The sequence below is a fragment of the Pogona vitticeps genome, chromosome 7 (genome assembly GCF_051106095.1).
Source record: "Pogona vitticeps strain Pit_001003342236 chromosome 7, PviZW2.1, whole genome shotgun sequence".
NCBI lineage: Eukaryota > Metazoa > Chordata > Lepidosauria > Squamata > Agamidae > Pogona > Pogona vitticeps.
Window position 1 is genome coordinate 6,457,996 of NC_135789.1, and position 26,426 is coordinate 6,484,421.

Below are 26,426 nucleotides of genomic sequence, written 5' to 3' on the forward strand. Positions count from 1 at the left end.
TAGATGAGCTGTCGTTAAAACAGAAACATCTGCCTCTCAGATGCCAGGAGCTGCCCTTATATACGCCCTGGGAACGGACAAGTTAAGCTCTAGGTGATGGTTGCAAAGGAAAGAGCATAAGGTACCTTTGACTTTCATGCAAAGATCACTATGAGATAGTAAGCCACCCTATGCTTATGCTCATCATCATCATCATCATCATCATTGTGTGTCATCAAGTCAATTTAGACTTGACAACACTTTTCAGGATTTTCTAGGTAGAGAATATTCAGAGGTAGCTTATCGATTTCCTTCTTCTGGAGGTGCCCTCGAATTGTGCAGCTTGCCCAAGGCTACGCAGGTTGGTTCTTCTCCCAGGAGGCCTCTTGGGGGAATCGAACTCTCAGCCTCTGGGTTTGCAACCAGTGACCTAGCCCACTGAGCTATCCAACCAGCTACAGTAAATCTAGGCACAATGAACTGCCATAGGTCTGCTTGTGAAATACCGGTGAGACCTTTTACCTCTTTTGCTTGCCTACCAGAGCCCAGAAGCATTTGAGAAAGGCTCAGTAAACTGGGATGTGTGTGTGTGTGTGTGTGTGTGTGTGTGTGTGTGTGTGTGTGTGTGTGTTGGGGGGATGGGTTCCCTAAAGCAGCAAAGGCTGTCATCTGTTCATTTGATGCCAATTGTTCGGAGAAAGAGAAGCTATTAAAAGAGGGAGATGATGAGTAGGATCAGTGACTTTTTTGGGGGGGGAGAGATGATGGCGCTCATTACCCCAGTCAATCACAGATTCCTTCCAAACTTTTACAGTCAAGGTACGCGTCTCTTTCCTTGAAGAGTGTGGGGGTGTCAGAATGGAAACCAGCCTGTGATTTCAGGAAGAAACTGTTCTAAAGCTTTTGTCAAAGCAATCAAGAGAACTCCTTCTCTTTCAGCATGACATTTCCATGCAACATTTGCTTGACTTCTGGAAGAATAACATCCAGATCAGCCACTTACCACCATAACAGAGAAGAGGTGAGAGGGTTATAGTTAAATCACCAGGCTTAATTCTATGGAGAAGCAAGCCCTGTCTACTAGATCACTGGCTCTCAAACTGAGGTCCCCAGATGTTCCTGGACTAAAACTCCCAGATGCCTTCACCACTTGCTGTGCTAGCCAGGATTTCTGGAAGTTGCAGTCCAAGAACCATCTGGAGATCCAAGGTTGGGAACCACTGAACTAGATTATGGGGCGTATCTGGAATTAAGCACCTAGGAATGTAGTTTTCATGGCCACACACCCATCTCAAGCTCAAAATATTAAACCAGGAGAGATAGGCTAAATCTACAAAGATCAAAACAACACATATTGGATGATTGCTGAAGAGTGTCACACACCAGGACAAGACTCTAGCAGCTGGTGAATCTGGAAGTCACTTAACAGGCTTTGAAGTGAAGGAGGAAGATCAAAGAATAATCAAGTAATGTGATGTTACTTGGATACAGGATGAATGTTCTGTGACTGTGGAGAAATTCAATCCATGCAACAGATCTGTGCAATTCATTTCATTCCCCATCACATGTACAGAAGAAGATCTAGCAAATGGCCAAGGTAATGCTATTGAAGTAGCCTTGGTTCTGGTCAAAAATAGTCCTAAGCATCTTAATGTTTTAATTCATTTTTAATTTTACCGATATTTCATGCAGTATACATCTATTATTTTAAATTAAGCATGCTGTGATATGAATAAAAGAAATGCAAATTGACATTGGTTCCACTGTTTGACATGCATGGATTATCTGCGGGAGCCATAACTAGCTGTTTTGGTGCCTGGGTCTTCCTTGTCCAGGAGATTAAAGTGCAGGTTGTGCGAGGCTGGAATATGTAGGGAGAAAATGGAGGAAAGGGGAAGAGCACATGGTTCCAAGAACAAGAACAGGCTCCAGGGCTTGTGATATTTTTCAGTCCAGTAGTATCCCTTCTGTATAATCATCATCATTAACTTGGAACTGCAGAGCTGGAAGGGACCCTATGGATCATTAAATCCAGCCCCTGTCAAGGAGGCCGAGTGGGGAATCGAACTCCCAACCTTTGGCTCTGCATCCAGAGACCTAAACCATTGAGCTATCCAGCAGGCAAGCAAAAGCTGTGACTTTTTCATGCCCTTGGAATAGTGGTGAACTGGGTTGAGCAAAATTCCAATCGGTTTTTCTTATAGCAAATGTGGACGGATCTCAGATGATGATGAAAGCCAGAACATGAAAAATTCCCTTGTTTCCAAACTCCCCTGGCTGGCCTGCTTGAAACTAATCCTATACAGCTCATGCATCTTGGAGCAATTTAAGGTGAAATGTTTCAGACATCTATTCAGAAAGCCCCATGAACTTCAATGGTCCTTACTCCTGGGCAATGATTCAACAGTTCTGCGATAACACTGCAATCATGAGGTTGTTTTCCAAATTTGTCTTCTGATAATTCTTTTATTATTAAGGCAGTCCCACCCCACCCCCCTTGCAATCAAAGGTGGACAGAATTGTCTCCTCCACTGCATTCACCATTTTTTTTTTGGTAGATATCCCACTGTACAGCAGTTCTCCTGTGGAAGAGACTGCAACATGTTGAATGTGATCGCGGTACAACCGAAGCACTCTGAACCTGTTCTGATGATCTTTCCAAGCCAAGGGCAGTCTTTCGGTGTCCCTTGGAGACTGTGCGCTGCTGGAGAACTGCAGAACAGAAACGCCTGGACAAGTTACTGAACCTTGCAACCAGAGGCTTCCCGTTTCATTCTTGCTTTAAGTTTCTTCAAGTCATGGTTGTTGGGATCAACCTTGAGGCCATACTCTGTGACCTTCCAGGCTTCTTTATAATGGCTCCCTGCCCAATAGGATTGAGCCGTTTGGAGGAAAGCTTTGGACAACTTGTCTCGTTCAGGACCGGTAGGAATGTTGCCGAGAGCTAACGACTCATCAAGCTGAAAGGCTTTGCTGTACTGCTTAACTGCTGATTCCTCCTCTGATAGGGACAAGAAGACATGTCCTTGGAAACAATAGTCCTCCACTTGAGTCCTGAGTCCATTGGTCCCATGATTTTGGATCACACTGTCCATATCCTTCAAAGCTTTCCTGTACTCCTTCAGATGGGATAGACATGCAGCACGTTGGCAAAGGCATCGGGGGTTGCCATTGCTTGCCAAAACAGCCAGCGAGTAGTAACCCATAGCTTTGGCATGGCATTGCTCTTTTACCAATGCATTTCCTTCTTTGGCTGCTACCTGTGGATGGAAAGGATATCCATGAGTGCCACCCTAGGTTGGTTTCTTCGTCGACAAACCTTTCACCAGGAGTACACATCCAATCAAGCAAGTCATCAACCGACCTTCTTAAACAGTGAGGTTATCAATTCAGTGATTCAACTCCAGTGTCACTGGAGCCGTCAAAATCCAGACCGGGATCCACAGGTCTGAAATTTACAGGAGCTATCCACAATGCTGAAACCTGTTCTCCAAAGGACAAAGAATCTCCAAAGAGATTCAGGACCACGGATAGCTCCCTTTCACTGCTTGCACTAAAGTTCATCATGCTGTGACACTGGACTTCTTAGTTGACGTCTTCAACTGAATTGGAATGTGTTCCTTTAAAAGGAACTGCCAGAATCTCCCAACGCTGCATGGGTCTTGGCCAAGCTGGCTAGGACCACCTAAGGCAATGCTTCCCAACCTTGAGTCCCCAGATGGTCTTGGACTACAACTCCCAGAAAACCTGGTCAGTGCAGCTTGTGGGGAAGGTTTCTGGGAGTTTTAGTCCATCTAGAGGCCTAAGGTTGAGAACCACTGCTTTGGTATTGTACCTAGAGTTCATTGGGATGATACTTCCAAGTAACACCCGTGCTTAAGAACATCTGGGGACCCAAGGTTGGGAACTGCCATTCTAAGGACATCTATAAAATACATTTTTCTACAAATTCTGATCCCACAGCTAGATGCAAGTGTCTCTATATCATCCTCAGATAGCCAAACATGTTAGATAATAGGGGTGTAGGCAGGACTTGGAAAAAATAAGATTTCAAACCGACTTGGCTGATTCATATCAGGATCAGACTAGAAAAAAAATGGGTAGGTTTGGTATCAGACAAAGTGAGACAAATTTAAAAATCAGTTCAGTTCACAAATCATACAGCATGGGGCACCAATAGCTACAGCTTACTAGTTGTTTTTTAAGCAATTTTTAAAGGCATCCACTACACAAACCAAGGAATGTGTCTATTCGGGAAGTGCACCGAAACAAGTGCATATATTAGGTATGTGGGTTGTGCCATGTGTGTCTGAATAAACCTAGAAACTAGCATTTTCTTGTAATAAGGGCAATTACATAAATAAGAGCAATTACATAAGAACCTGAGAAGATCTAGAGAAACATCCATGTTTATTCCAACATTTTGTTCACCAAATGGACAACCAAGGGCCAGTAAAAAGTCTGGCTATTACATGCCGTCAAGTCAGAATGGCCTTAAAGCAAGTTTGATGGAGCTGTTAAGGTCATTGAGATATTTGAAGAGTGGTTTCACCAGTTCCACTCCCCAGATGAGTTTCCATGGCAGAGTGGGGATTTGAACACAGGCCTCTTGAGTCCCAGTCCATTGCTCTATCTACTACACCAGGCTGGGTATCGAAAAAGTCTATTGGCAGGACATCCTGCCACTATCTCAAGCAATTGCTTCCCCCAGACTGTGTGTTAAGCAGAAACTGCACCCACACATGCGTATATTAGGGTTTTATATTTTTTTTAACCAATGCAAAAGTTATATTAAAGAGAATGAATTAAGGTGGGAAGATTGGAGATCTGAGATTGACAGAGCTCCTGATCCATAGATTTTGAAGACTAGCTTGATGCTTCTCCTGGAAATGGGGATGACTTCATTCACTTGCTAATAAGAGGGGAAGAAACAGTAATCAACCAAATTCAAAACCTTTCCCAGGGAAGTTGACTCTCTCTCGTTCAGGTAGACCAATTAGGCAGAACCCATTAGAATGCTGCAGCTCTAATGTATCTCTCATTTCCTGATAAATGAAAGCCATGTTTTCCGCACTCTGCTCTTGAGTGAAGGTCCATGCAATTTAAGTCATAAATAAAGCCACGATCAAGCTGGCCGGGCTGTAGCTTTCACGAAGATGCATGTCCATGTTTTTCATGTGGCTGGAGTAGTGGAAGTGAAGAATGTTACACCAACACTTTGCACAAGACAACTATGCATCAATAGAGGTGGTACAGACTGTTAAAGTGACCCTAATGCAGTGGTTTTCAATCTGAGGTCCCCAGATGTTCTTGGACTACAACTCCCAGAAATCCTGGACAGCATACCTCATTGTGAAAGTTTTTGGAAGTTGTAGTCCAAGAACATCTGGGGACCCAAGGTTGGGAACCACTGTCCTAATGCATTGTCAACTCTTGTTTATCTGTCCTGTCTCCCTCTTTGATGTAGACTGCTACTCTTAGGGAGGACGTAACTCCTTCTCCAGTCAGTTTGCTTCCAGATCATTCTCTATCCCATTGTAGAGATATGACAAATATTGAAAAATTTCTCCTCCTCCAAGATTTCCCCAGTCTCGCGTCCATCAAGATTTCCCCCCTACCAGCAAGATTTCCTGACTTCTCCATAAAGAGAGAAGAGGAATAATTTGTTCATTTACATGTTATCAAGTCACAGCTGACTTATGGTGTCCCTAAGTAAGTTTCTGTGGCTAAGTGAGAATTTGAATCCAGGTCTCCAGAATCCTAGTCCTTAACCCTATCCACGACATCACACCAGATCTCTGAAGGAAGGGAAGGGAAACTTTTTCAAAATGTCTTCTGCTTCTGGCCCCTTCCATCACATAAAGGTTAGGGGTTGTGTACATCATGCTATAATGCACAAGTAGGCGTCATGATTTTTGGAACGCAGCGGCTTGTCTTTGGTGATATTAACCAGATCCTTTAAGGCAGTGGTTCCCAACCTTGGGTCCCCAGATGTTCTTGAACTAAAACTCCCAGAAGTCTCCACCACTAGCTGTGCTGGCCAGGATTTCTGGGAGTTGTAATCCAAGAACATCTGGGAGACCAAGTTTGGGTACCTCTGAATTCGGATTTATAGAGGTGTGGATCAAAACATTGTCATCGAGGCAACCAACATGAATTTGACCCAACTCCAGGAGACAGTGGGAGACAGAAGGGCCTGGTGTGCTCTGGTCCATGGGGGTCACAAATAGTCGGACACGACTAAATGACTAAAAAACAACAAACATCTGGGGCTACATTGAGTTGCTAATCCCAACTAGAATAAGCCAATGAAATCGATTGTGGAATGGTAGATCATAACTCATTACATTCCTTTCTTCTTTGCCTGGACTCCTGAGAAAACAGTGCAGGATAAATGAGGCACAGAACCATTCATATTATCTGTGAACCCCACTGATGATCATGGCCATGGCCACTTGTCATGCATAGCCTGGACTCCCCGTGGTTTTCATGGAAATCTAACCGCTGGCACATACTTATGAAAAGCTGCCCCAGAAAAAAGAATCTGACCATAATTCGGTCACAGCTTCCCATTTGCTGGGGATCATAAAGTTCTGGGCCAGCTCACAACAACATTTGCTGCCTGTGGCAAAACGACAAACAACACTCTTTCCCTTCCAATCACCATTCCTGGTGCCCAAACTCTATCAAGATACTTGCCCAAGATAACAAACTCAGCCATTGTCTTCTGCTATTCATGACACCTCCAATCTTCTGCTTAAAGTGGCTGCTTTGGTCATCCAAGTCAACCTTAATAATAACAATCATCTGCTGTCAAGTCAATTCTGGCATATGGCAACCCATTCCAAGGTTTTCTGGGTAACGAGTATCGAGAAGTGGTTTTCCCCTTCCCTTCCTCTAGGAGGCGCCCTGGAAGTGTGCAGCTTGCCCAAGGCCACCCAGGCTGGCTCTTTTCCACAAAAAGGAATCAAACTCCCAACCTCTGACTCCACAGCCAGATCCTTAAACCACAAAGCTATCCAGCTAGTTGAGTTAACATTACAGTGGTATATTACATCCATCCTTTTCCTTACAATGTCTTTGGCGAGAAATAAATGTGGGAGGAAAATGAAAGAAATTAAAGGTATATTCCTTTGATCCTGGGATGGACTCACTTTCCATTTTTTCAAAACAGCCATCGCTGATCCTTTGACCAAGATCAGGGGAATATTCCATGTTCAAGCCATCTGCTAATAAGCAATTTTGGTCTTTGCCTAAAGCTGGCTATGGGAGAGAGGTATAAAAAGAGCACTGCAGTGGGGAATCGAACTCCCAGCCTGAGCTATCTAGCCAGCTTCCTCTTATGTCTCACATTAAAACAATGATTGGCAATTAGTGCTTGAAATATCAGAGCTCCTCTCTTCCAGCAGTGAAATGCATCTTTTCTCCACCATCCACTTCACCTTTTCTAAGAGGCTTTTTGTGGCTAGGTTTGTAAAATAATTATTGCATACTGAAGGACCAACTATTGGCTTTCTTACTATCCTCTCAAGGAGATTTGTTTATACTGGAGATCTTACACACCTCCTGCTTCTTTGTCTGTTTTTCCCCCCTCCTCTGAGGATACATCATTTGGTTTTTGTTTTGTGCAGGAGAAAGCTATGAAACATCTTCTAGTCTACACATAGGATCCAGATTCAGAATGTGTGTGTGCCTACTTATATAACACATGGGCTGGAATCCTGTTGCATAACTTCTGCCTGCAGAAGAGTGATTCTGTCATCAGAGCAGTTGCTTTTCAGTAAGTTAAAACTTCCTATTTATGTCCTGTGGCTTTTCAGGCTCCCGTTCAAACCCCTTCTATTGCACAGAAGTCATGGGAACTGCAGGACTAAAGGAGGATCTCTTTTTGGAGATTGAGCCTCCCAGAATCATCCAGTCAAGCTTGGCCACTGGAAAAGGAAATTGAACTTAGTCAAACCAATGAGTAACAGATAAACAATCAGTCAGATCAGACTGGAATTTGAGATCTTTATTTTCCCAGACAATTTCCCAGTCCTCCATGGGAGGTCCAAGCATCTATCTAGAGCTACGGAAAATTTTGCTATCCAAGAAGATGCAGCAAGGCACAATTTTGGTAGCTTACCAAATGTAGCAGCTATGGACAGATTTAATGTTCTCCAATAAAATCCCCAATGTTCAAACTCTACTATACAGCTAGCATCTTGTGATAAGCAGAACTCCCATATAGAAGGAAGAGTGTATGTTTATCTTAGCAAGAGCTTTCCTCAGTTCTGCATTTTTGCAAATTAGCTGGTTTTTTGTTTTGTGATTGCTCATATAGGGATAATTCTAGATTTACTTTTCAAGCTCTCATGTAGTCCATTGCATAGAAGCCCTAGGAACTGTGGGATGAAAGGAAGAATTCTTTTATTATGGAAAATCAGTTACATTGCTTTGAAGAGACGGCACATGTTGAATGAAAAGCAAGCTTACTGGCTTCTAATGAGATGCAAAATTGCCATGCAGTTTGATCCCAACCGTCACTCATGTTGGTCAATGAACTGAACTTCTTTGTGAAGAGAGAGAGAGAGAGAGAGAGAGAGAGAGCAGTTGGTGGTGGTACCTGAGCAAGATTTTTCCGCTGCATATTATCTAAGAAGTTCAGAAGGTATCCTAACTCTTGGTAGTCCTTTGCAGCTAAACTGGCCAAAATGTGGGCTGAAACTGTTAAGTTTCTCTTCTTGGCCTGAAGCATGCCCAGTCGAGACTTGATGGAATCGTGGGATGTTTTCTGACCAAATGATTCCTGAAGGTAAGTCAGTGCCTCCTTGTGTCTTCCTGTCAATCAACAACAATATAATCACAGGGTACCAAAAGATGGCAAAGCGATCACATCTATGATACTTTCTCTTAGATATATTGTATAAAATGCTCATGCCTTTTCTTTGCAAAACTTGGCCAAATTTGGTGAGGGAGTCAGTGATGAAAAAAGGAAAGTACACGACCTTCCCCTGTTATACATTTTGGGGTGCTAGGTACGGGGACATGTTATGGGGTGGCCATCTTACCAGCTTTGTCAGATTGATGGTGGCCAGATTAAGTGTCCCAAAGATTCCTCCAGGAGAGGTAATTCTGAAAACATCTAAAATGGTGGTGGTGAATTCAATGGTGCTTCCAAAAGATCTGGAAACTTCTCTCCAATTTTTTTTTACCATGCCACCCTTTCACAGGTAATCAAAACAAGCTGAACCACAAACTTTGAAAAATCACTTACCATCTGCAGCCAAAAGGTCTACATAGATGATGTGACTGTTTATGTCTGTGCTGTTTATCTTCATTAGGGCTTCTCCAACAACCGACAGCTCCTTGAAAATCTCTCCACCCAGAAGCTTCTTCTGAGCATCAAATTCCAGCAATGCATCCTTGCAGTGAGAAAGCAGCCACTGGTGGATAAGCGTCTGGGCTTCCTTTTTCAAGGACAGGATTTCTGTAACTGTCCAGACTGTATCGGCCCGAAGGGCTGAAGTCAGATTGTGCACTGTTTCCTACAGGGGTAAGACAAACACAACAAATTAAAAGGCCATAGAAACAGTTCGTTGGTTGACGGCCTTTGGACATGCAGACATTATGGGGTAACCAAAGGCCATGACACTGCTGCTTCCTAGGCTGGTTTGTGAAGAAGATCTGGAAAAGAAACTTGGAGGTGATCAAGAAAGGAGACTTTGATCGCACTTTTTGGTAACAGCAGATAACCAGTGGAATGGGTCTCTCCTCCCCTGGGGCGTTTCTAAACCAATGTTTTGGGTAACCATCCATCAGAGATACTTTTGCTGTGGATGTCCTGCTTTGGTAGGGCCCCAGATTCAATGATCCTTGGGGTCTCTTCCAGAGGTACAATTCTAGGATGCTCCATGAGATCCCCATCAAATCCAATTCATCATAGAATCATGGAGTTGGAAGGGGCTTCGAAGGCCATTGAATCCAAGCCCCTGCTAAAGACAGGAATCCAAATCAAAGCAGATCTGAAAGAGGCTTGCCCAGTGTTGGAGCGCTCACCAGCTCTTGAGGTAATCACTTCCATCATTGTACTACTCTTAACAGTTAATATGTTTTTCCTGATATTCAGTCTAAATCTGCCTTCCAGTAGCTTGAGCCCATTATTACGGTGTTAGACGAAGATACACATGACCCTTTCTGGAATCAAAAATATGTGCTCAAAGACTTTAATTAGTTTCGACAAGGATATTGTGGATACATTTTTAGGTCTGCTTCCTTAATAGCCAAAATGGCATCTAATTAGCAGCCTTTTATTCCTGGCTGGTAAACAAAAGATTTCCATTTCAATCTGGGTGGTATTAAAGAGGGATGAGAGGAACAACACTTAAATCCTGTTTATGATGATGATGTGTGGCATCTTAGAGAATGGATAAATCCGCTATTATAGTGATGTTCAATAAGACACCACTTGGGGTTTCTAGCACAAAAGCACAGTTTGCACTGAATGGCTGAAAACAGACATTAAAAACAAAGGAGAAAGAGAAAAGAGAGAAGCTTTTTCAGATGTTAATCCACTTTAACCTTGATCAAAATCTGTTTTTGTCACCTCCAGGGCTGTCACGTGGGCAGAGGTTTTCAGAGAGAAGGGAAAAGTTTGGAACCAACTTTTAGAGAAATTGGAAGAAGGAAGTGCCGAAGCAGGACTGCCAGCTGAGCATCAGGAAGAACCAAAATCATGATGCAGAAGAACTGCACAAAATGAAAATAGAAAATAGAAATGAAAATAGTCTGAGATTTGATATACCTTATTTTTCCATGTATAAGACTATTCTTTTATACAAAATCTTTAAACTAAAAATCGAGGGTCATCTTATACACGGAAGTAAGCTAAGGAAGGAACAAAAACAAGTGGAGGGGAAAGCAGGGATCAAAGCAATCCTGCAGCGCTTTGATCCCTTTCCCCCCACCCTTGCTAAACCCCACTTGGATTTCTTAATTTTGGATTAGAAAAGTGGGGGGCGTCTTATACATGGAGATGTCTTATACACAGGAAAATACGGTATCTTGGTTCAACCATACATCCAAAGGGAGAGTGCAGTCAAGAAATCAACAGAAGATTGAAGCTCAGAAGGGCAGCAGCGCAGGAATTAGAAAAGATCATCAAGTGTTAGTACGTGTCCCTGGAGACCAAGTTCATCCCTACTCTTGTTCCTGATCAGGTACGGAAGTTGGACGGTAAAGAAAGACGACAGGATGGGAGTTGCAGGCAGAATGATTTGTTTGAAATATGGTGCTGGAGGAGAGTTTTGTTAATACCCTGGTATGCCAGAAAGGACAGCCAAGTGGGTACTAGATCAAGTCAAGCCAGAACCATCTCCAGAGACAAAAATATTGAAACTAAGATTGTCCTATTGCGGACACATCACGAGAAGGCAGGACTGGATAGGTGGAAGGGAGCAGGGAATGAGGAAGACCCAATACGAGATGGATTGACTCCCACAGGCTTGAGTTTGCAAGAGCTGAGTAGGGCTCTTGAGGACAAGATTACTCATTCATAGAGTTGCCAAAAGTCAAGGGCGACTTGATGGCATGTAACAACAAATGACTATTCATTGTTGCAGCTATTGTGTTCACGGACGCTTATCATTAGCCAGCTATCTTAACAGAATGTTTATGTTAACCGTTGCATTAAAAACACAATGTGATTTTTCTGTAACCTATTTCATTCTAATCCCACCCCCCCCCCAAAATTGAACCCTAGTTTGGAATATAGCCCTGGGTGCTTCGGAAGACGTGGACGGTAATCCGTAAAAGCTCAGGGGTGGGGGGAGAACCAACCGATGAAGCTTGAAAGTACACCATGACCTTTTTCTTCTTCTTTGAAACACACCAGATGGAAAAAGCTCCCTGAGGCTGAAGTTCCAACTCTACCACATCTATGGTGGGGCCTTATGGGGGTGAGGATCCAGGACGTTTGTCTGGTCAACCAGCTGGTGACCCCAGTTGCTCATTTCTAACAGCCATCGTGGAAGAAAGCCAGATTGCTTGAATAGGTCTAGACTGCCCCCCTGCCTTTTTTCTTGGTAATGCACCCAGTCCCTCTGCTGAACATTTCAGCGTCTAATTCACAGCATTATGGGAAGCTTTAGTGAACATTTTTCACTCTCTGATCAGTTTGACATTTCTAGGTCATGCTCGAAGTCCAAATCACAAGACTCAACATCTCTTAGATGGCGTCATCTCTTTATCCTCTCAGACTCTATTATCAAAGGCGCCTAAATTACTTAAAGGGTGGGGTGGAAATCCTAAAAGCGCCCAGAAGAAGTACAGACAGATATTGTTTGAACGTCAGAGTTTCCATTTCAACAGAGGTAAAGTGACATCTTCTCAAAGTCATACCTTCTGTGGGTATCTCATCTGAGACACAATTTGCTTCAGAAATGGATGGTCATTCCCCTTCAGTTCCCTTTCCATAAGGATACCCAAATCCATTCATTTCTTCTCCTTTGGGCTAGGAAGAACTTGAGATCTTAAGCCTTCCAGTGTGGGAGAAACAAGCATCCACCAGTTTTTCCACCCAGGGTTCAAATGCTCAGATTTTCAAGCCTGGATTTCCACTCTCTATATTACTCAACAGTGTTCGTTCTGCCCTTCTTATAACTCCCAGACCCTGCTTCTGCGAACCCCACTCTGTCTGCCTTTACAGTGGGGTCTCTACTTAAGAACTTAATCCGTATTGGAAGGTGGTTCTCAAGTTGAAAAGTTCTTATGTTGAATCTGCATTTCCCATAGGAATGCATTGAAAACCATTTAATCCGTATCTGCTCTTTTCCGTCCATAGAAACTACAGTGGAACCTCTACTTAAGAACTTAATCCATTTTGGAATGGTGTTCTTAAGTTGAAACGTTCTTAAGTTGAAGCAAAATTTCCCATAGGAATGGACTGAAAACCAATTAATCCGTTCTGGCTGTTTTTTTGTTATGTAGAGGTGTGTTCGTACATTGAAGCATTAGTTCCCATAGGAACTAATGCAAAGCTGGTTAATACATACTCTACCACTAGGGGGAGAATTTTTTTTAACCTAAGATGACCTAAGGTTAAAAAAAGAGCAGGAAAGGTTTTTTTTCCTGTTCTTATCTTGGATTTCTGTTCTCAAGTAGAAGCAAAATGTAGCAAATGGAGCTGTTCTTAAGTTGGATTGTTCTTAAGTAGGGATGTTCTTAAGTAGAGACCCCACTGTACTCCATTCATTCAAGCCTTCAGTTTGCCAAATTGCGCTTCTCACACAACAAGAGAGACTGGCTGATTGTGCAGAAAGCAACAAACAACCCATCCACTGCTTTTACTCCTTAAAGATCCATGCAACTCATTGTCAACTGCTATGGATACAAATTCTTGCTTGTGTCATCTTCAGGTGCTAGGACGATGAATGATGAAAATTTGCTTTTGCTCAAGAAGAGGTGGAGGTATTTCGTGGCATTCTTGACAAGATACGAGAAGGAAAACAGGAATGATTTTGAGGTTTGCACATAAATGTGAAAATCATGCAAATGCTGCTCCAGTGCAAATGAATGAATTGACGCAACTAGAGTAAAAGGACATGGACCTTAAAGGATTGTTTGTCTCTTTTTATGCAATCAGCCAGTCTCTTTGTACTTGGCGTTCATGTGGGCTTTGCTTCTCAAAGTGAAAGACTAGTGTTTTAGGGTCTACATAGGATCATAAATCTGAGGAAACATGGATTCCTGTTCCCATGAACAGAAACCTCACCATCTTCAGACACATTGTTACTTCCATGGAGAAAATAACAACGGAGAGAAAAAGCAGATTGACCCTCTATATATGTTGTCACCCACCATGTAAGTCAGTGATTCCCAACTTTGGTTCCCCAGATGTTCTTGGACTATAACTCCCAGAAATCCAGGCCAGCAAAGCTAGTGGTGAAGACTTCTGGGAGCTGCAGTCCAAGAAAATCTGGGGAAGCAAGGTTGGGAAACACTGATGTAAGAAATGACTGAATTTCTAAGCATGATTATATAACACTTAATGCTGGCATCCTGAAGCCCTGGTGGTGGCTACCATAGAGAACGCATGACGGTGTGGCTTTTTCTCTCCAGCAAAGAGCAAAACGATGATCCTGATCTTCAAGCTGGAGGAATCAGGAAAGAGAGACAATCTGAAGTAAGTTGGCGGTCTTCCTGAAAAGACGATTCCTCTTGCCTCTTGTGCTTGAGAGAAGGATCTCTTGTGACCAGAGCAAGACACATTCCTTTTAAATTTTGGGGCTAAGGTGTCCCCCATCTTAGTCCACAAACGACTCCTGATGAGAGGTCTCAACTGATTGATTGAGTCAACCAGTTCTTTCAGACAAAGGCCCTTGCCTGCACTCACAAAACTCTCTTCAATCTATCCATGTGCGTGTGAGTCAATGAATGAGTGAAGGAATGGATGATAATCCCAAAGACCGTACCTTTTCTTGGTTCAGGGACAGATGAACAAATCCCTTCCCACAGAGAGCCTGGACATTTGTAGGGTCGTCTTTGAGTATGGTGTTGAAATCAAAGATGGCCGTTTTTTTCTGACCAAGCTGCCCATAACACCGGGCCCGGATGAGCAGGGAATCAACTGCATAACCACCTGAATAAGAGGAAAAAACCCACCAAGTTTTAATAAACAATTTCTTTCTTCAGTGGGTCAGGGTATATTTAAGAACCAAGACTTGCGTACAAGCCAATACCTGTGCTTTAAAACACAAAACAATTTAAATGTATATAATTAAAACTATTCACAGTAATCCATTGCAGTCAGCCATGGGGAAAATGGCTGAATCAGGTGGAAACAAAGCCACAAATTGGGAAAAATGCAGAGAAGGGCATCCAAATTTTAGAGTGGGAATTCAGAACAAAGTTTTTTGTCATAAAGTCTGAAGCAAGAACAAGAAGGGAGCAGAAGAGAGATTTGGAGAAATCCAGCAAGACAGAGGCTGGAAAATGTTCTCATCCCTCATACTTACACAGTTTCTGAAGTTCAGCTAATTACTGAACACATAGGGAAAAGCTAGCATATGATGTAGTAAACTGTGTCAGCTGAATGACCCCTCTGCCCGTTCATCCCAACATGAAACCAAGCAACTCTCGTCTTGCCTGGGGATGTCTCACCCCAAACAATAGGGGCTTAAGTGCAGAAGGAAGACTCTTGGCACCAAAGTTTGAAAACCTATGCAGTTTTTTTTAATAATAATAATGGGGTGATCATAAGAATTTTTTAAAAGAACCACAAGAGTGGATAAAATCAAAGGCCTGCTGAGGCTTCTCCCATACTCTCCCAACCAGGGAGGGGCAACCTCTAGAGAGCCAGGGCTAAATACACCAATCTCTTGACATTGTTGGGCTAAACTTTCTCCTTGAACCTCTCCTTCTCAAAACTGTTTTCTTATAGAAGTAGTCGTTTTACTGGAAAAGCCCCTTTCTGCCCTCTAGTGGCAATATATATATACACATATGTAATGTTCGTGGGAAGAGTGGTGGGTGGATCAAAGGTCACACATATGGCTAACTAGGTTTATTTCTAACTAGTACTATCATTGTCCTAGAATTGCAGAGCTGGAAGGGACCCCGTGGATTATTCAGTTGAGCCCTTCAAAGAGGCACAGTGGGGAATTGCAGCCAGAGACCTAAACCAGTGGTCCCCAACCTTGGGCCTCCAGATGTTCTTGGACTACACCTCCCAGAAGCCTTCATCCCCACCTCTGCTGGCCAGGATTTCTGGGACTGGAAGTCCAAGAACATCTGGAGGCCCAAGGTTGGAGACCACTGACCTAAACCATTGAGATATCCAGCAATTCTGTTGGTCTCTGAATTCAGAGACTGGCCAAAACATTTTTGGGGATTTCTGATACTTGGGGTCAAGAAGTGAAACTCTTCCCATTGGCCTTTGAGCCCCAATTTCACTCCAAATTCATCTTTATCGGAGCAAAGTTTCCTTTAACTTTTTAAAGAAGGTTCCTCTGGGAAGGAAAAAAATCAACAGTGTTTTTACTGCCACCAAGTGGCAGGATCTCACCCCTTAAATTAGGATTCTCCGTCTGTCTTGAATAACACAGCTTTAACTGTGCAGACATATTGAGCTGATGGACGCACCGTTAGGTGCTGAATTCCTTTCTTGCCTTTATGACATTGAACAGCAGATAGGAAAAAAAATAATCAGGCTTGCTTTATGCCACTTTAAAAAAAAACACTCAGGTTCTTCCCATTCTGAATCTGAACCTTTTTGGTGCATTCAAGGCCCCTTCCAATGCAATCACGTTATGGTTCATATTCCAGATGAGATTTGGGCGCTCTCCCTTCCTGTTTTGCTCTGAAGCGATTTAGCCAAGGCAGAGCTTCCTCGCCCGTGAGAAGCCGGCTTCAGTGCACCAACCAGCTGCCGGCCTCCGTCTCTCTTGTTCGAGGTTGTTTTGCAAAAAGGGCCATCAACTGATTCTCACCTGATGTTGTGCTAAGACGGTTGCTTCCTTAACAACTTGCCTTTCGTGGTGTAACTGATTTTTCTTCTCTTTGTTTACTGCGACATCTAATATAGCTGTCGGCAAGTGAAGGCTAATGGAAACCCTTTTATATTCTTGAACAAAATGGATCTTTGTCTTTCAGGAGAAGCTCACACAATGTACCAAGCACTAAGAGCGTAAGCAGTGATGAAATCGGCCCATGAGGGGAAGCTGGAGAAGCAAGGAAGCAAACCTTTCCAAAAAAGAGAGGAAGTTTCACATTCCCCCCCCCCCGAATTCCAAACTGTAGTCAATTTTTTTTTTACACACAACCAAACCCAATCTTACTATGGGTGTGGTTCCTTTCCTTTCCTTCGATGGTTTTCCATACTATGTGACTGAAATCCACACATTTCTTCATAAACAAGATTGAAAGGACTTGATTTTTTTTTTAAAAAAAAATGGCTTGAGGTATTTTTAATTTTTTGAAAAAGGAGTTTGATATTTAAAACAAAGAAGTGTGGGAGATTTAGAGATCTGTGCACACACACTCCACCAAAGCTGACAAATGTTATTTTTTGGGGGAATGCAACTGTAGAGATTTTTCTTCTTAACATGGCCGCACCCCATCATGCACTGGGAGATACACTAGAGTTTGCTCTACAATAAGATCATGCATTTATATCAGTAGTTCCCAACCTCAGGTTGGATTAAACTCCTGGAAGCCTTCACCTCTAGCTATGGTGGCCAAGACTTCTGGGAGTTGTAGTCCCATAACATCTGGGGACACAAGCTTAGGAAGCACTGATTTTTATGGAGCTGGCCCTGGCATTAGGCACCCAGAGATTGTAGCCTTGGGCCGCAGACGGTTGGGGATGGCATGCAAAGTTTCTTAGGGGAAAAGCTTTTACCCCCAATGAAAGCAGCAGAACTTCACTACACACCACCAACAGAGAAGAAAGAGGTAAGGGGCATGGTGGACATCTCTTTAAGGCTGCATAGAAGGCACTTCCACAAGAACTACAGCTTCCAGGAAGCAACATGGGAGCTGGTATGCAGGGGATTTATCATGTCTTCACTCTGCAAAGACCGTCTGACCCCCAAGATAGAAAGATATGAGCTGCTTTGCCAATTGTGTTTTTTTCCCCTGCTACCATGTTGGTGACCAATTTCAGGGAAGTGGGTCCGAGCATCTGTTGTTTTTATCTCTCTGGCATGGCAAAGTGGGATGGTGGGTCTTTGTTTCCCAAGGTTGGGAACCAATGAATTAGAGTGATATTAAGCTGCTATAATGGCTGAATGTAGACACAGTCTATGATTAGGACAAGGATAGAGGAACGATGAGGGTAAGGGCTTCAGTGGAAGACTTCCAAGTTTTCTATTGCGCTACCTATGCGCTGGGTCTTGCTGCCTGAGGAGGAACAATGGTAGGTGGCAAATCCATGCTCAAGAAGGTCAGTGGCACATCCCTCCCAGGACCCATGTTTATTGCCCTCTCAGTTATGGCAGCCAGGGCTGAAACCCCAAATTGGCTCCACCCTAGTTAAGGCTCTGATTCAGTGGCATCTTACCGGCGGCGGTGATAGACAACGAGAGGTAGAGAATGGCCTCTTTGAGGTAACCTTCTCCTTGCTTGTTCTTCAAGATCGTCATGGCTCTGGACTGGCAGTGTCTTTGCATCAACGCTCGGTCTCCATCTTTTAGGACCTTCACAAGGCTCAGAAAACAGGAGGTCTCTCCGCTCTGGGTAATTTTCTTCAGCAGCTTCATTCAAGGAGATGGAAAGAAAAGAGGAATCAACAGCAGGATGTCCTAAAACATGTCCTGGGATTTAGCGATGGGGTCCTTTTAAATTTTTCTCTTTTTTTTAAGCTTCAGTCTTTACCTTTTTAGGAGAGGCTTTCGTTTGGGAAGAAGAAGAGTTTGGCTCCTGATCTCCTCAGCCCCAGGGTCACCTTTCATAAAAACTGGCTTTCCCCGTGACTGCCGGTAACCTTTTTTTTCCCCTCCAGAGAGTGGGATATCCTACTCTAGAACAATTAACATGACTCTTCATACCCGTCTTTAGAATTCACTTTTTCTTCAAAGTAATCTGTCCTGAAAAAGTCTGAGGTGAAGCTTTCGGGTGGTTTCGTTTGAGCTGTTTTTGTTATTTATTTATTTATTTATTTATTTATTTATTTATTTATTTATTTATTTATTTATTTATTTATTTATTTATTTATTTATTCATTCATTCATTCATTCATTCATTCATTCATTAGATTTTCTTAGCTACACCATGACCAGTGGTCTCCGAGCGGCGTACAACAATATTAAACCTTTAAAAAAAATAAAAACCATTAAAAATAGGCAATATTCTAATAATACCCTATATTAAAAACAGCCATTAAAACATTAATATCAATAAATCCTGCTGCTCCTAGGGCCAGCTAAACTGATAATATTTAATCAAAACGCTGGCTAAAAAGAATTTATTGTCAGGGCCTTCTTGGAGGTGGCTCCCAGACTTTTGAATGCACTGTCCTAAGAAGCCGGGTTGGGCCCCTCCATCTTATCCTTCCATTCTCAGGCAAAGAACCCCCTTTTCAGGCAGGCTTTTAAGCGATATTTCTAGGGAACACACACTCTCTCTTTTTCTTTTTTCTTTTCTTTTCTTTCTTTCTTTCTTTCTTTTTTTGCAGTTCAGATATTTAAAGCAATGTATTCATTATCTTAGAATTGCAAAGTTGGAAGGGGCCCTATGGATCATGGCGTCTAGCTCCTGTCCAGGAGGCCCAGTGGGGAATCGAACTCTGGACTTGTGGCTTCTCGGCTAAATACCTAAACCCCGGAGCTATTTGTCCAAGATCTGTTTGTGGATTTCAATGGAAACGGAGGCAACCAAGCATATATGTTTGTGTGTGTTGGCTTAAAGGCTATAAGTGTGACCTTGTCTGGCCCAGGATTAAGACTATAATGATGAAAGACTTGAAATTTCTTTTCAAGAACAAACACAGCAAATCACAACATGTAAGCCTTGTTGATCTAACCAGCCATTCTCAACGAGGGCCATGTGGTCCCCTGAGTCCCCCCAAGTACATTTGAAAGGGTCCTCAGACTGGAAATGATTCTTCACACACCACCATTATTCTTATTATTCATTATGCAACTTATACAATCCTGATTCAGCCTATATTTCCTTCATGTCATGTTTATGTCCACAGCCAAAACAGAGAGGTTATGAATAAACAACTCCACATGCAAGAACTTGTCAAAAAAAGAAAAAACCACGACATTTTAAATATCCAAATGTCTTTCCATCGGTTTTCAAACAAACAAACAAACAAACAAACAAACAAACAAACAAACAAACAAACAAACAAACAAACAAACAAACAAACAAATAAATAAATAAATAATGCCCTGCCATTTGCAAGACCAAAGTGGTGTGTGTGTTTAATGATAGTATTTTTTTAAAAGTCATTAATTCGTAGATTATGGCAGAGCGAATTTCATGGCATACAAATTTACACTCAAGCTTAGAAGGAAGGCAACAGTGCCCTCTTCTGGTAATGGTTCTGAAATGACTACCTTGCAGTCCTGAATCAAAATCTCAGAGTTTTGGGATTACAGCATCCATGTCCCACAAGGTAGTCAAGTGTCAAGAAATAATGTTTCTGGTTTCTGCAAATGCAAATATTTCATCCGGACTTCTTTGAGTCTGTATAGCTATCATCTTACTAATTATCTCAAATTAAGTTACAACGGGATGAAAAAGGCTTATCCATGCTATGATGGTTGTGTAGAATCAAATAACTTCAGAGTTGTGAGATACTCTAGAGATCATCACATCCATCCCCTTCCAATGCAGGGAACCCGTAGGAAAAAAACATTCCTGACAGGTGGATGTCCAAATTGGAATCAACAAACGAACAAACAAGATAGGATAGCGCTCTTCAAAGACTTGAAAGGTTGTCATACAGAGGAGGGGCAGGATCTGCTCCCAATCATCCAAGAGTGTGGGATAACACAACAATGGCCTCAAGTTACAGGAAGGCAGATTTAGGCTGAATATCAGGAAAAACCTCTTAACTGTTAGAGCAGTACGACAACGGAATCCATGATCTCGGGAGGTGGTGAGCATTCGAACACTGGATGAATTCAAAAGAAGATTGGGCAGCCATCTATATTTCTATAATCTTTGTTTAGAATCATTCAGCAAAGGAGAGTCAACAACTTTCCAAGAGAGTCCATCCTGCTTTAAACAGCTCTTACTCTTAAGGTGTTCCTCTTAAGGTGTTCCTCCTAACATTAAGTCCAACATCTCCTGTCTTGAACCGTCTTTTAGCCCCCGGGCCAATTTGAAGTTCAGAGTTCTCTCGGACATCGTTTGAACACAATTCTTCAACAATAAGAACACATAGCATGGTCTCTATCTCCTTCTATTGGCCAGTTCTGATAAACACATTGTAAAAATACATAAAGTAGTTCCAGTATATATTTTTTTAAAAATATATTTAATATTTTTTGACTGTGGATAAGTGAAACTGCTGATACGGATCCCGCAGATTTGGGGGTCCTACTGTAACACCTCTCTACTGAGTTTCCATGTTTGAATGGGTATCTGAACCCTAGCCTCTTGAATTCTAGTGGGGCACTTTCTCTGCCGCACTGCAATTGTTCTCTTGAACACAGAATGTTATCCTTGGACATTTGTTGAACATTCATTGGCTTATCTAAGGTTCTGTGCATTTATTTATTGACTATGTATTAGTTGACTGCCCAACAGTTTTCCCCGCTCCTCTTACCTGATTACAATCATATAAAAAGCCTTTTTTCAGCTGAAGCAAAGCCAGTCGAGCAAGGATAGCAGATCTCTGGGAGGATTTGGAAAGGGCCACCAGGAGCATCTTGTGAGCTTCATCCCCTCGGCCCATTTGGTACAAAGCATCAGCACACAAGAGCCGAGAGGTCTCATTGGAAGTGTCCAGGTCCAACAAGAGAAAGGCCAGCTGGAGAACCCCAGATACATCCCTGAGAAAAACAAGAAAGAGATCTATTCACAGCATCATCTGCCTCTTTTCCCCACTGTTAAGACTTCAAAGATTTCCATTATTTGAACCCCTTAATCCTAGATGTGACTTTGGAAACCTTGAAACATCTCCACAAGGATGAGTTGTTCTATTCAGGTCCCTTTTGGGTATCATGAGCTGAGCCTAAGGAGGGTCTTTCCCATATAGTATGGAAGAGATAATGAAGAGATAGGCAAAGAAAAACATGGGTGTTGAAAAGAATAGAGTTATGAGGTTGTTTTGGTAAGGTGCTCGAGGTAGATATCAGAAGCTAGCCAGTGCCTAACTGACTTTGTGCTGAATCCTGATTCATCACCTCTTCACAAAACAGATACAATCAAGAGTAACCATGATAGGTGGCCACGAGGAAAGGATGTTTCTACCAGTTCCACTTTCTCTTAGTGAATGGGGGGGGGGGATAAGTTTAGATGGCAAAAATTGTTACTGAAGCTATACACATAAAGCAAAGCATTTTGGACCAAAGATTGACCATAGATTTTCACATGTTACATAATCGTATTAATGCCCTCTTCTTATACCTTAGCTTCATGTACCTTAACTTCCACTCCAAGTAAACAGTTCAACCCACTAGCTTTAAACAGTACCATACAGATGCGAAAGAGTTGAAAGGAAGCACACATTTTGACTGCCTGATTTCAACTTTAAGGGAGTCCCCCTGTTTCCAGCTATGAAAAGCTCAGGAGTGATTTCCGAGCACCTTCTTCTGGCAGTGCTCTAAGACCACCATGCATCTTCCCCAGGACCACACAGGAGGCTGGGCACTTAAGCCCATCAGCTGCTCGGTGATCGCAAGCTCCCAGCTCTGCAGCCAGGTGCTCCCACTCACTGAGCTATCCCACTCAAAATTTAATCAGCAGTTTAGAAGTCCTTGGAAATCTTCCCTAACGCCCCAGCCTACCTCTAATTCAACTCACTTTCCACTAGGGGTCTACAATGAATCTACTCACCCTTCTTCCACCTGGAGTTCATTCAGCTTCCTTGATTTGTTCTGTTGGGAACCGGAGCTGCCCCTCGGTGTCTTCTTATTTTCAAGGATCTTCCGGGCTTCTTCTTGGAGAACAACCAAAAGGAAACCTCTCTGGTTCCAGGGTATGTAGGACTTGATCACAAAATGGGTTTCTTCACATCTGAGGCTGCAAGCTGTGATGTAGTCCAAGGCCGTAAGGTACGGACTTCCACCCCAAGCGCGGATCATGCCCCGGCCACAGAGAGCCTTGACACAACTGCTGGGGTGGGGTGAGCTGTGTTCTATGACCTCTTGGAAATCATCAAGCGCCTGTTTATAGCTTTTGGCATGGAGGCGACAAAACCCTCGCAGGGCGAGGAGCGTATTGCAATAAGTCCCTTGGTTGGACGCCAGGAGGTGGTGACAAATGTCCAAGGCTCTCTGGATATTGCCTTGCAAAAGAAAGCAGTCGGCCAGTCGAATCTTCAGCTCCTCTCTCGCCCCCGGAGAGATCTGGATGAGGACGTGAAGGGTGGAGATGACTGGAGAGAGTAATTCTTTGCCGCCATCGCTTCGAAATTCTGGCCTGGCACACACAGCTTCTCTATACGCTGCAAACTTTTCGTCCAGGGCAGCTCTGGTGTCCTTTCGGATCCTATCGGCATCACCCGTGGAGAAAACCTCTTCGAACCGCTCCTTGGCCAATTTGGGATTGATCTCAAAGGCAGCTACCAAATCCTGAATCAGTTCCATCACCTTTCCTCCAAGGCAGAAGTAGGCAGCCGCCCTGTCCAGGAGGATGCCGAGAGTCCTGTCATCCTGACATGCCCCATTCTCTGACAGAGCCTCTAATGCCTTGCTATAAACAGACACACTCTCTTTGTACCTGCGTTTCCCCAAAAGATGAGCTCCCTGGGCTTGACAAACATGGAGGTCCTCCGGTCCAATGGCGCCCAAGAAGTCATAGCAACCACTTGGCCAGCTTTCCGGGCCCTCGCAGGAGTCACCGTTCTCCTGAAGGGAGAAGACATCAAAGAAAGCCTGGATGATCTGGTGCAGGTATTCTTTCTGACTACGGTGTATGAACTCCACCGTTTTGTCCCGGTGCTTCACAAAAGCATGGAGATAATCCTCAACACCGGTTTGAACGTCACTCTTGGATAGCAACAGGGCCAAAGCTCTAGTGAGGACCAGCTCCGTGTGGTTTTGGGCCTCAAGCAGAGAGTTACACCGCCTCACCACCTCCTCGTAGCGGCCAACTTTGAGCAAGGCGCCCATCTTGTAGAGAGAGGCTGCCATATTGTTGGGGCTGAGGGTTGAAAGGAAAATGGCGGCAATGCCAACATCAAGCCATGGGATTTTCAGGTTGCTGCCCTGAAGCTGAGGAATAGGGCTCTCCCCTTGACACCAGCTTTCTAAGGTTTTCATCACTTTGGCCTGATCCTCCTCCAGGGAAGCCACCTTCTGGATGGCCACTGGGCCACTGCAGCTGAAGGCAGCCATGTAGAAGGCAGTGGCGTGTGATGGTTCTTCGGTGGCTAATTTGTGGTCTCCTTCTTTACAAAGACCTACAGCTTGCTCCTTGGATGTCAACGTGGCCGTGGATACCTCTTTATTACCAGCAACCATTTTTACTCCCTTTGTAGGTCTGCTTGTTGGTATTTCATTTTGAAATGGCATAAAGAGAGGGGTTAAAACATTAGTTTGAGGACTCCTAAGCTTACCAATCTTGTTGATAAGGCCATGACATTTGTACAAACATACATCCTGATAGGACTGCTATGTACCAAGAATTAACTCACTGTTTCAATGCTAAACTTTTTGGAGTAGAAATAGTAGCACCCATGCATAAAACGGACATATGGAGGGTAAATCCAGTGTATAAATCTCAATAAGGATTGAGGAGAAAGTAGTTAGTCCTCGGTGACAGATAAACATGCTAGGTTACAGCTGTTCAAGAGTGGAATATCTGGAATATACCTTTATTTGCTAAGAATTTCATGGATCAAAAAGGAGTAGGTTTTAATCCACAAAACCTCGCTAGTCTTAAAAGTGTTGCAGGCCTCTTTGTGGCTTTCGGGTCAAGATGGCGACCAACAAAGAAGTCCTAAGATGAATGAATGAAAACAAAGAAATCTCAGAACTCAAAAATGCAGGAAGCTAAAATGTAAAGGAGAAACATAAAAAAAAATAGATAGGACATTTGGAAAAAGACCAAATCGTCTCTAAAAGTTGTTTATGTAAAGTGCCCTTTATTTAAGCGACTTTGAAAAGTAACAAGGACATTTTACTTGTTCTGTCAATAACATGATTTGGTTACAACTAGTTGCTTTGCTTTCAGAAGGTAATTTTGTAGCTTGCTTGTTACAGGAAAGTTGGGTTCCAGATGGTATACATCTGTTTCCACAAAGCTTTAATAACCAAAGTATACCCTCCGTGGTTGTTGCAGGTTTTTTGGGCTCTTTGACCGTGTTCTGGGGGTTTTTCTTCCTAACGTTTCACCAGCCTCTATGGCCAGCATTTTTAGAGGACAGGAATTAGAACTCTGTCTGCGTTCTGGTGTAGTGTGTGGGATAGTTGAGGATTTGTAGCTGTGGGATCAGCTTTTTTTTGTCCTTTTCAGGAGATTGGGTGATTATCTCCTGAAAAGAACAAAACCTGATGCCACAGCTACAAATATTCAATGACACACACACCAGAACACAGACTGAGCCCTCCCTCTTGGTTCTACAGAGCCTCTGGCAGGTGCAGAAATGGAGGTGACTGGTTTTCAGAGTGAGGGAGAGCTATCACCACCTACCCACTCTCCCTCTTACCTGATATAAGCCTTCACCGAATGGACCAACAGCATAGAGGCAAGACATGAGGAGAGGATGAAGTTTCCATGAGGACACACACACACACACACACACACACACACACACACACACACACACACACACACACACACACACACACACACACACACACACACACACACACACACACACACATCATGTGATGTTATATTGAGTTTTAAAATACCAAACCATATAATTCAACAGCAACAACCTAAAGTTAGCTACATCCAAATTCGAATACCCATTCAACCAGTAAACATTCTAGCAGACTGTGATCCAATCACCATCCTCCCTAGGAGCCTAAGATCCTTCACAGGGTTGTTGTGATACAGCAGGGGAAGGAAGAACTTGTGTGGCATTGTGAATTCCTTCTGACAAATAACAATTTACAGCTTCTCCAGCTTGTGCTTAAGGAAGACAAAAAGAAATCCACTTCAAATATACAATATTTTGGAAGCTTTTCTGAGCTGAAGGAAAAGGGACAACTGTATATATTCTTTACCATGAATAGGAGAGATTGGGTTGCTACAAGATGAAATTCTGCACTCATTTACCTACTACTGCCTCTCCCATTGACGTACACATAGAATTTAGAAAGCAAGTATGTGAAAGAGAACTCACATCTTAAAGGTTGTGGGACGCCTTGGGCAGGAACGCATGCTGGTCTCATCCTGCGTGCCTCTGAGAGGATGAATGCCTGCCACAAACTCCCCTCCCACTGGAGTGCTCCATTGAGCCTTCAGGGTGCATGAGTAGAAAGGTAGAGGAAAAGAAAGAACAGCAGCTACTAACCTCCCCACATGCTGAGCGGTTTCCCCGGAGACAGTAAACACTAGGCTGGCCGACACAGTCCCTTGCAGGGAGAGATAATTACGAAGTTCTTGGGCCTTTGCCTGGAGGAGCAGTACATGTCCACAGCAGAGAACCACAGAAACGCAGTTTTCTGTGCAATGGCAAGGCGCACCCAAATATTCCAGGCTGCAAACATTGGTTCTGGACTTTGTGAATAAATTTGTTACGAATAACTGGACGTAAAGAATTCTCATCAAAGTCTGCATCTTGGGGGGGCCAAGCTGTCACAAAAATGGTGAGGCAGCCTGTGGAGAAATCGCTGACCTGC

General features: G+C 43.2%; 1 protein-coding gene across 1 annotated transcript; it reads right to left on the bottom strand.

Annotated features, from left to right (window-relative positions):
* Positions 1–1,889: 1,889 nt before the first annotated feature.
* TTC34 (tetratricopeptide repeat domain 34) lies at positions 1,890–26,111 on the bottom strand. Its single transcript, XM_072977669.2, has 8 exons — positions 25,928–26,111; positions 22,468–24,114; positions 21,236–21,461; positions 18,017–18,209; positions 14,430–14,596; positions 9,236–9,506; positions 8,585–8,799; positions 1,890–3,239 (listed from the first exon to the last, which is right to left on the bottom strand). The coding sequence occupies exons 1-8, from the start codon at positions 25,963–25,965 to the stop codon at positions 2,718–2,720; spliced, it is 3,279 nt and encodes a 1,092-aa protein (XP_072833770.2). The 5' UTR covers positions 25,966–26,111; the 3' UTR covers positions 1,890–2,717.
* Between the last annotated feature and the right edge of the window lie 315 nt (positions 26,112–26,426).

What these genes read in the sequence shown, in the direction of transcription:
- TTC34 (XM_072977669.2), bottom strand. Translation starts at nt 25,965, where the DNA reads ATGCGTTCCTGCCCAAGGCGTCCCACAACCTTTAAGAT. An exon ending in GAACTCCAGGTGGAAGAAGG is followed by an intron (nt 21,462 to 22,467) that starts GTGAGTAGATTC and finishes TGTTTTTCTCAG; the next exon opens with GGATGTATCTGGGGTTCTCC. An exon ending in TTTTATATGATTGTAATCAG is followed by an intron (nt 18,210 to 21,235) that starts GTAAGAGGAGCG and finishes CCTTGAATGAAG; the next exon opens with CTGCTGAAGAAAATTACCCA.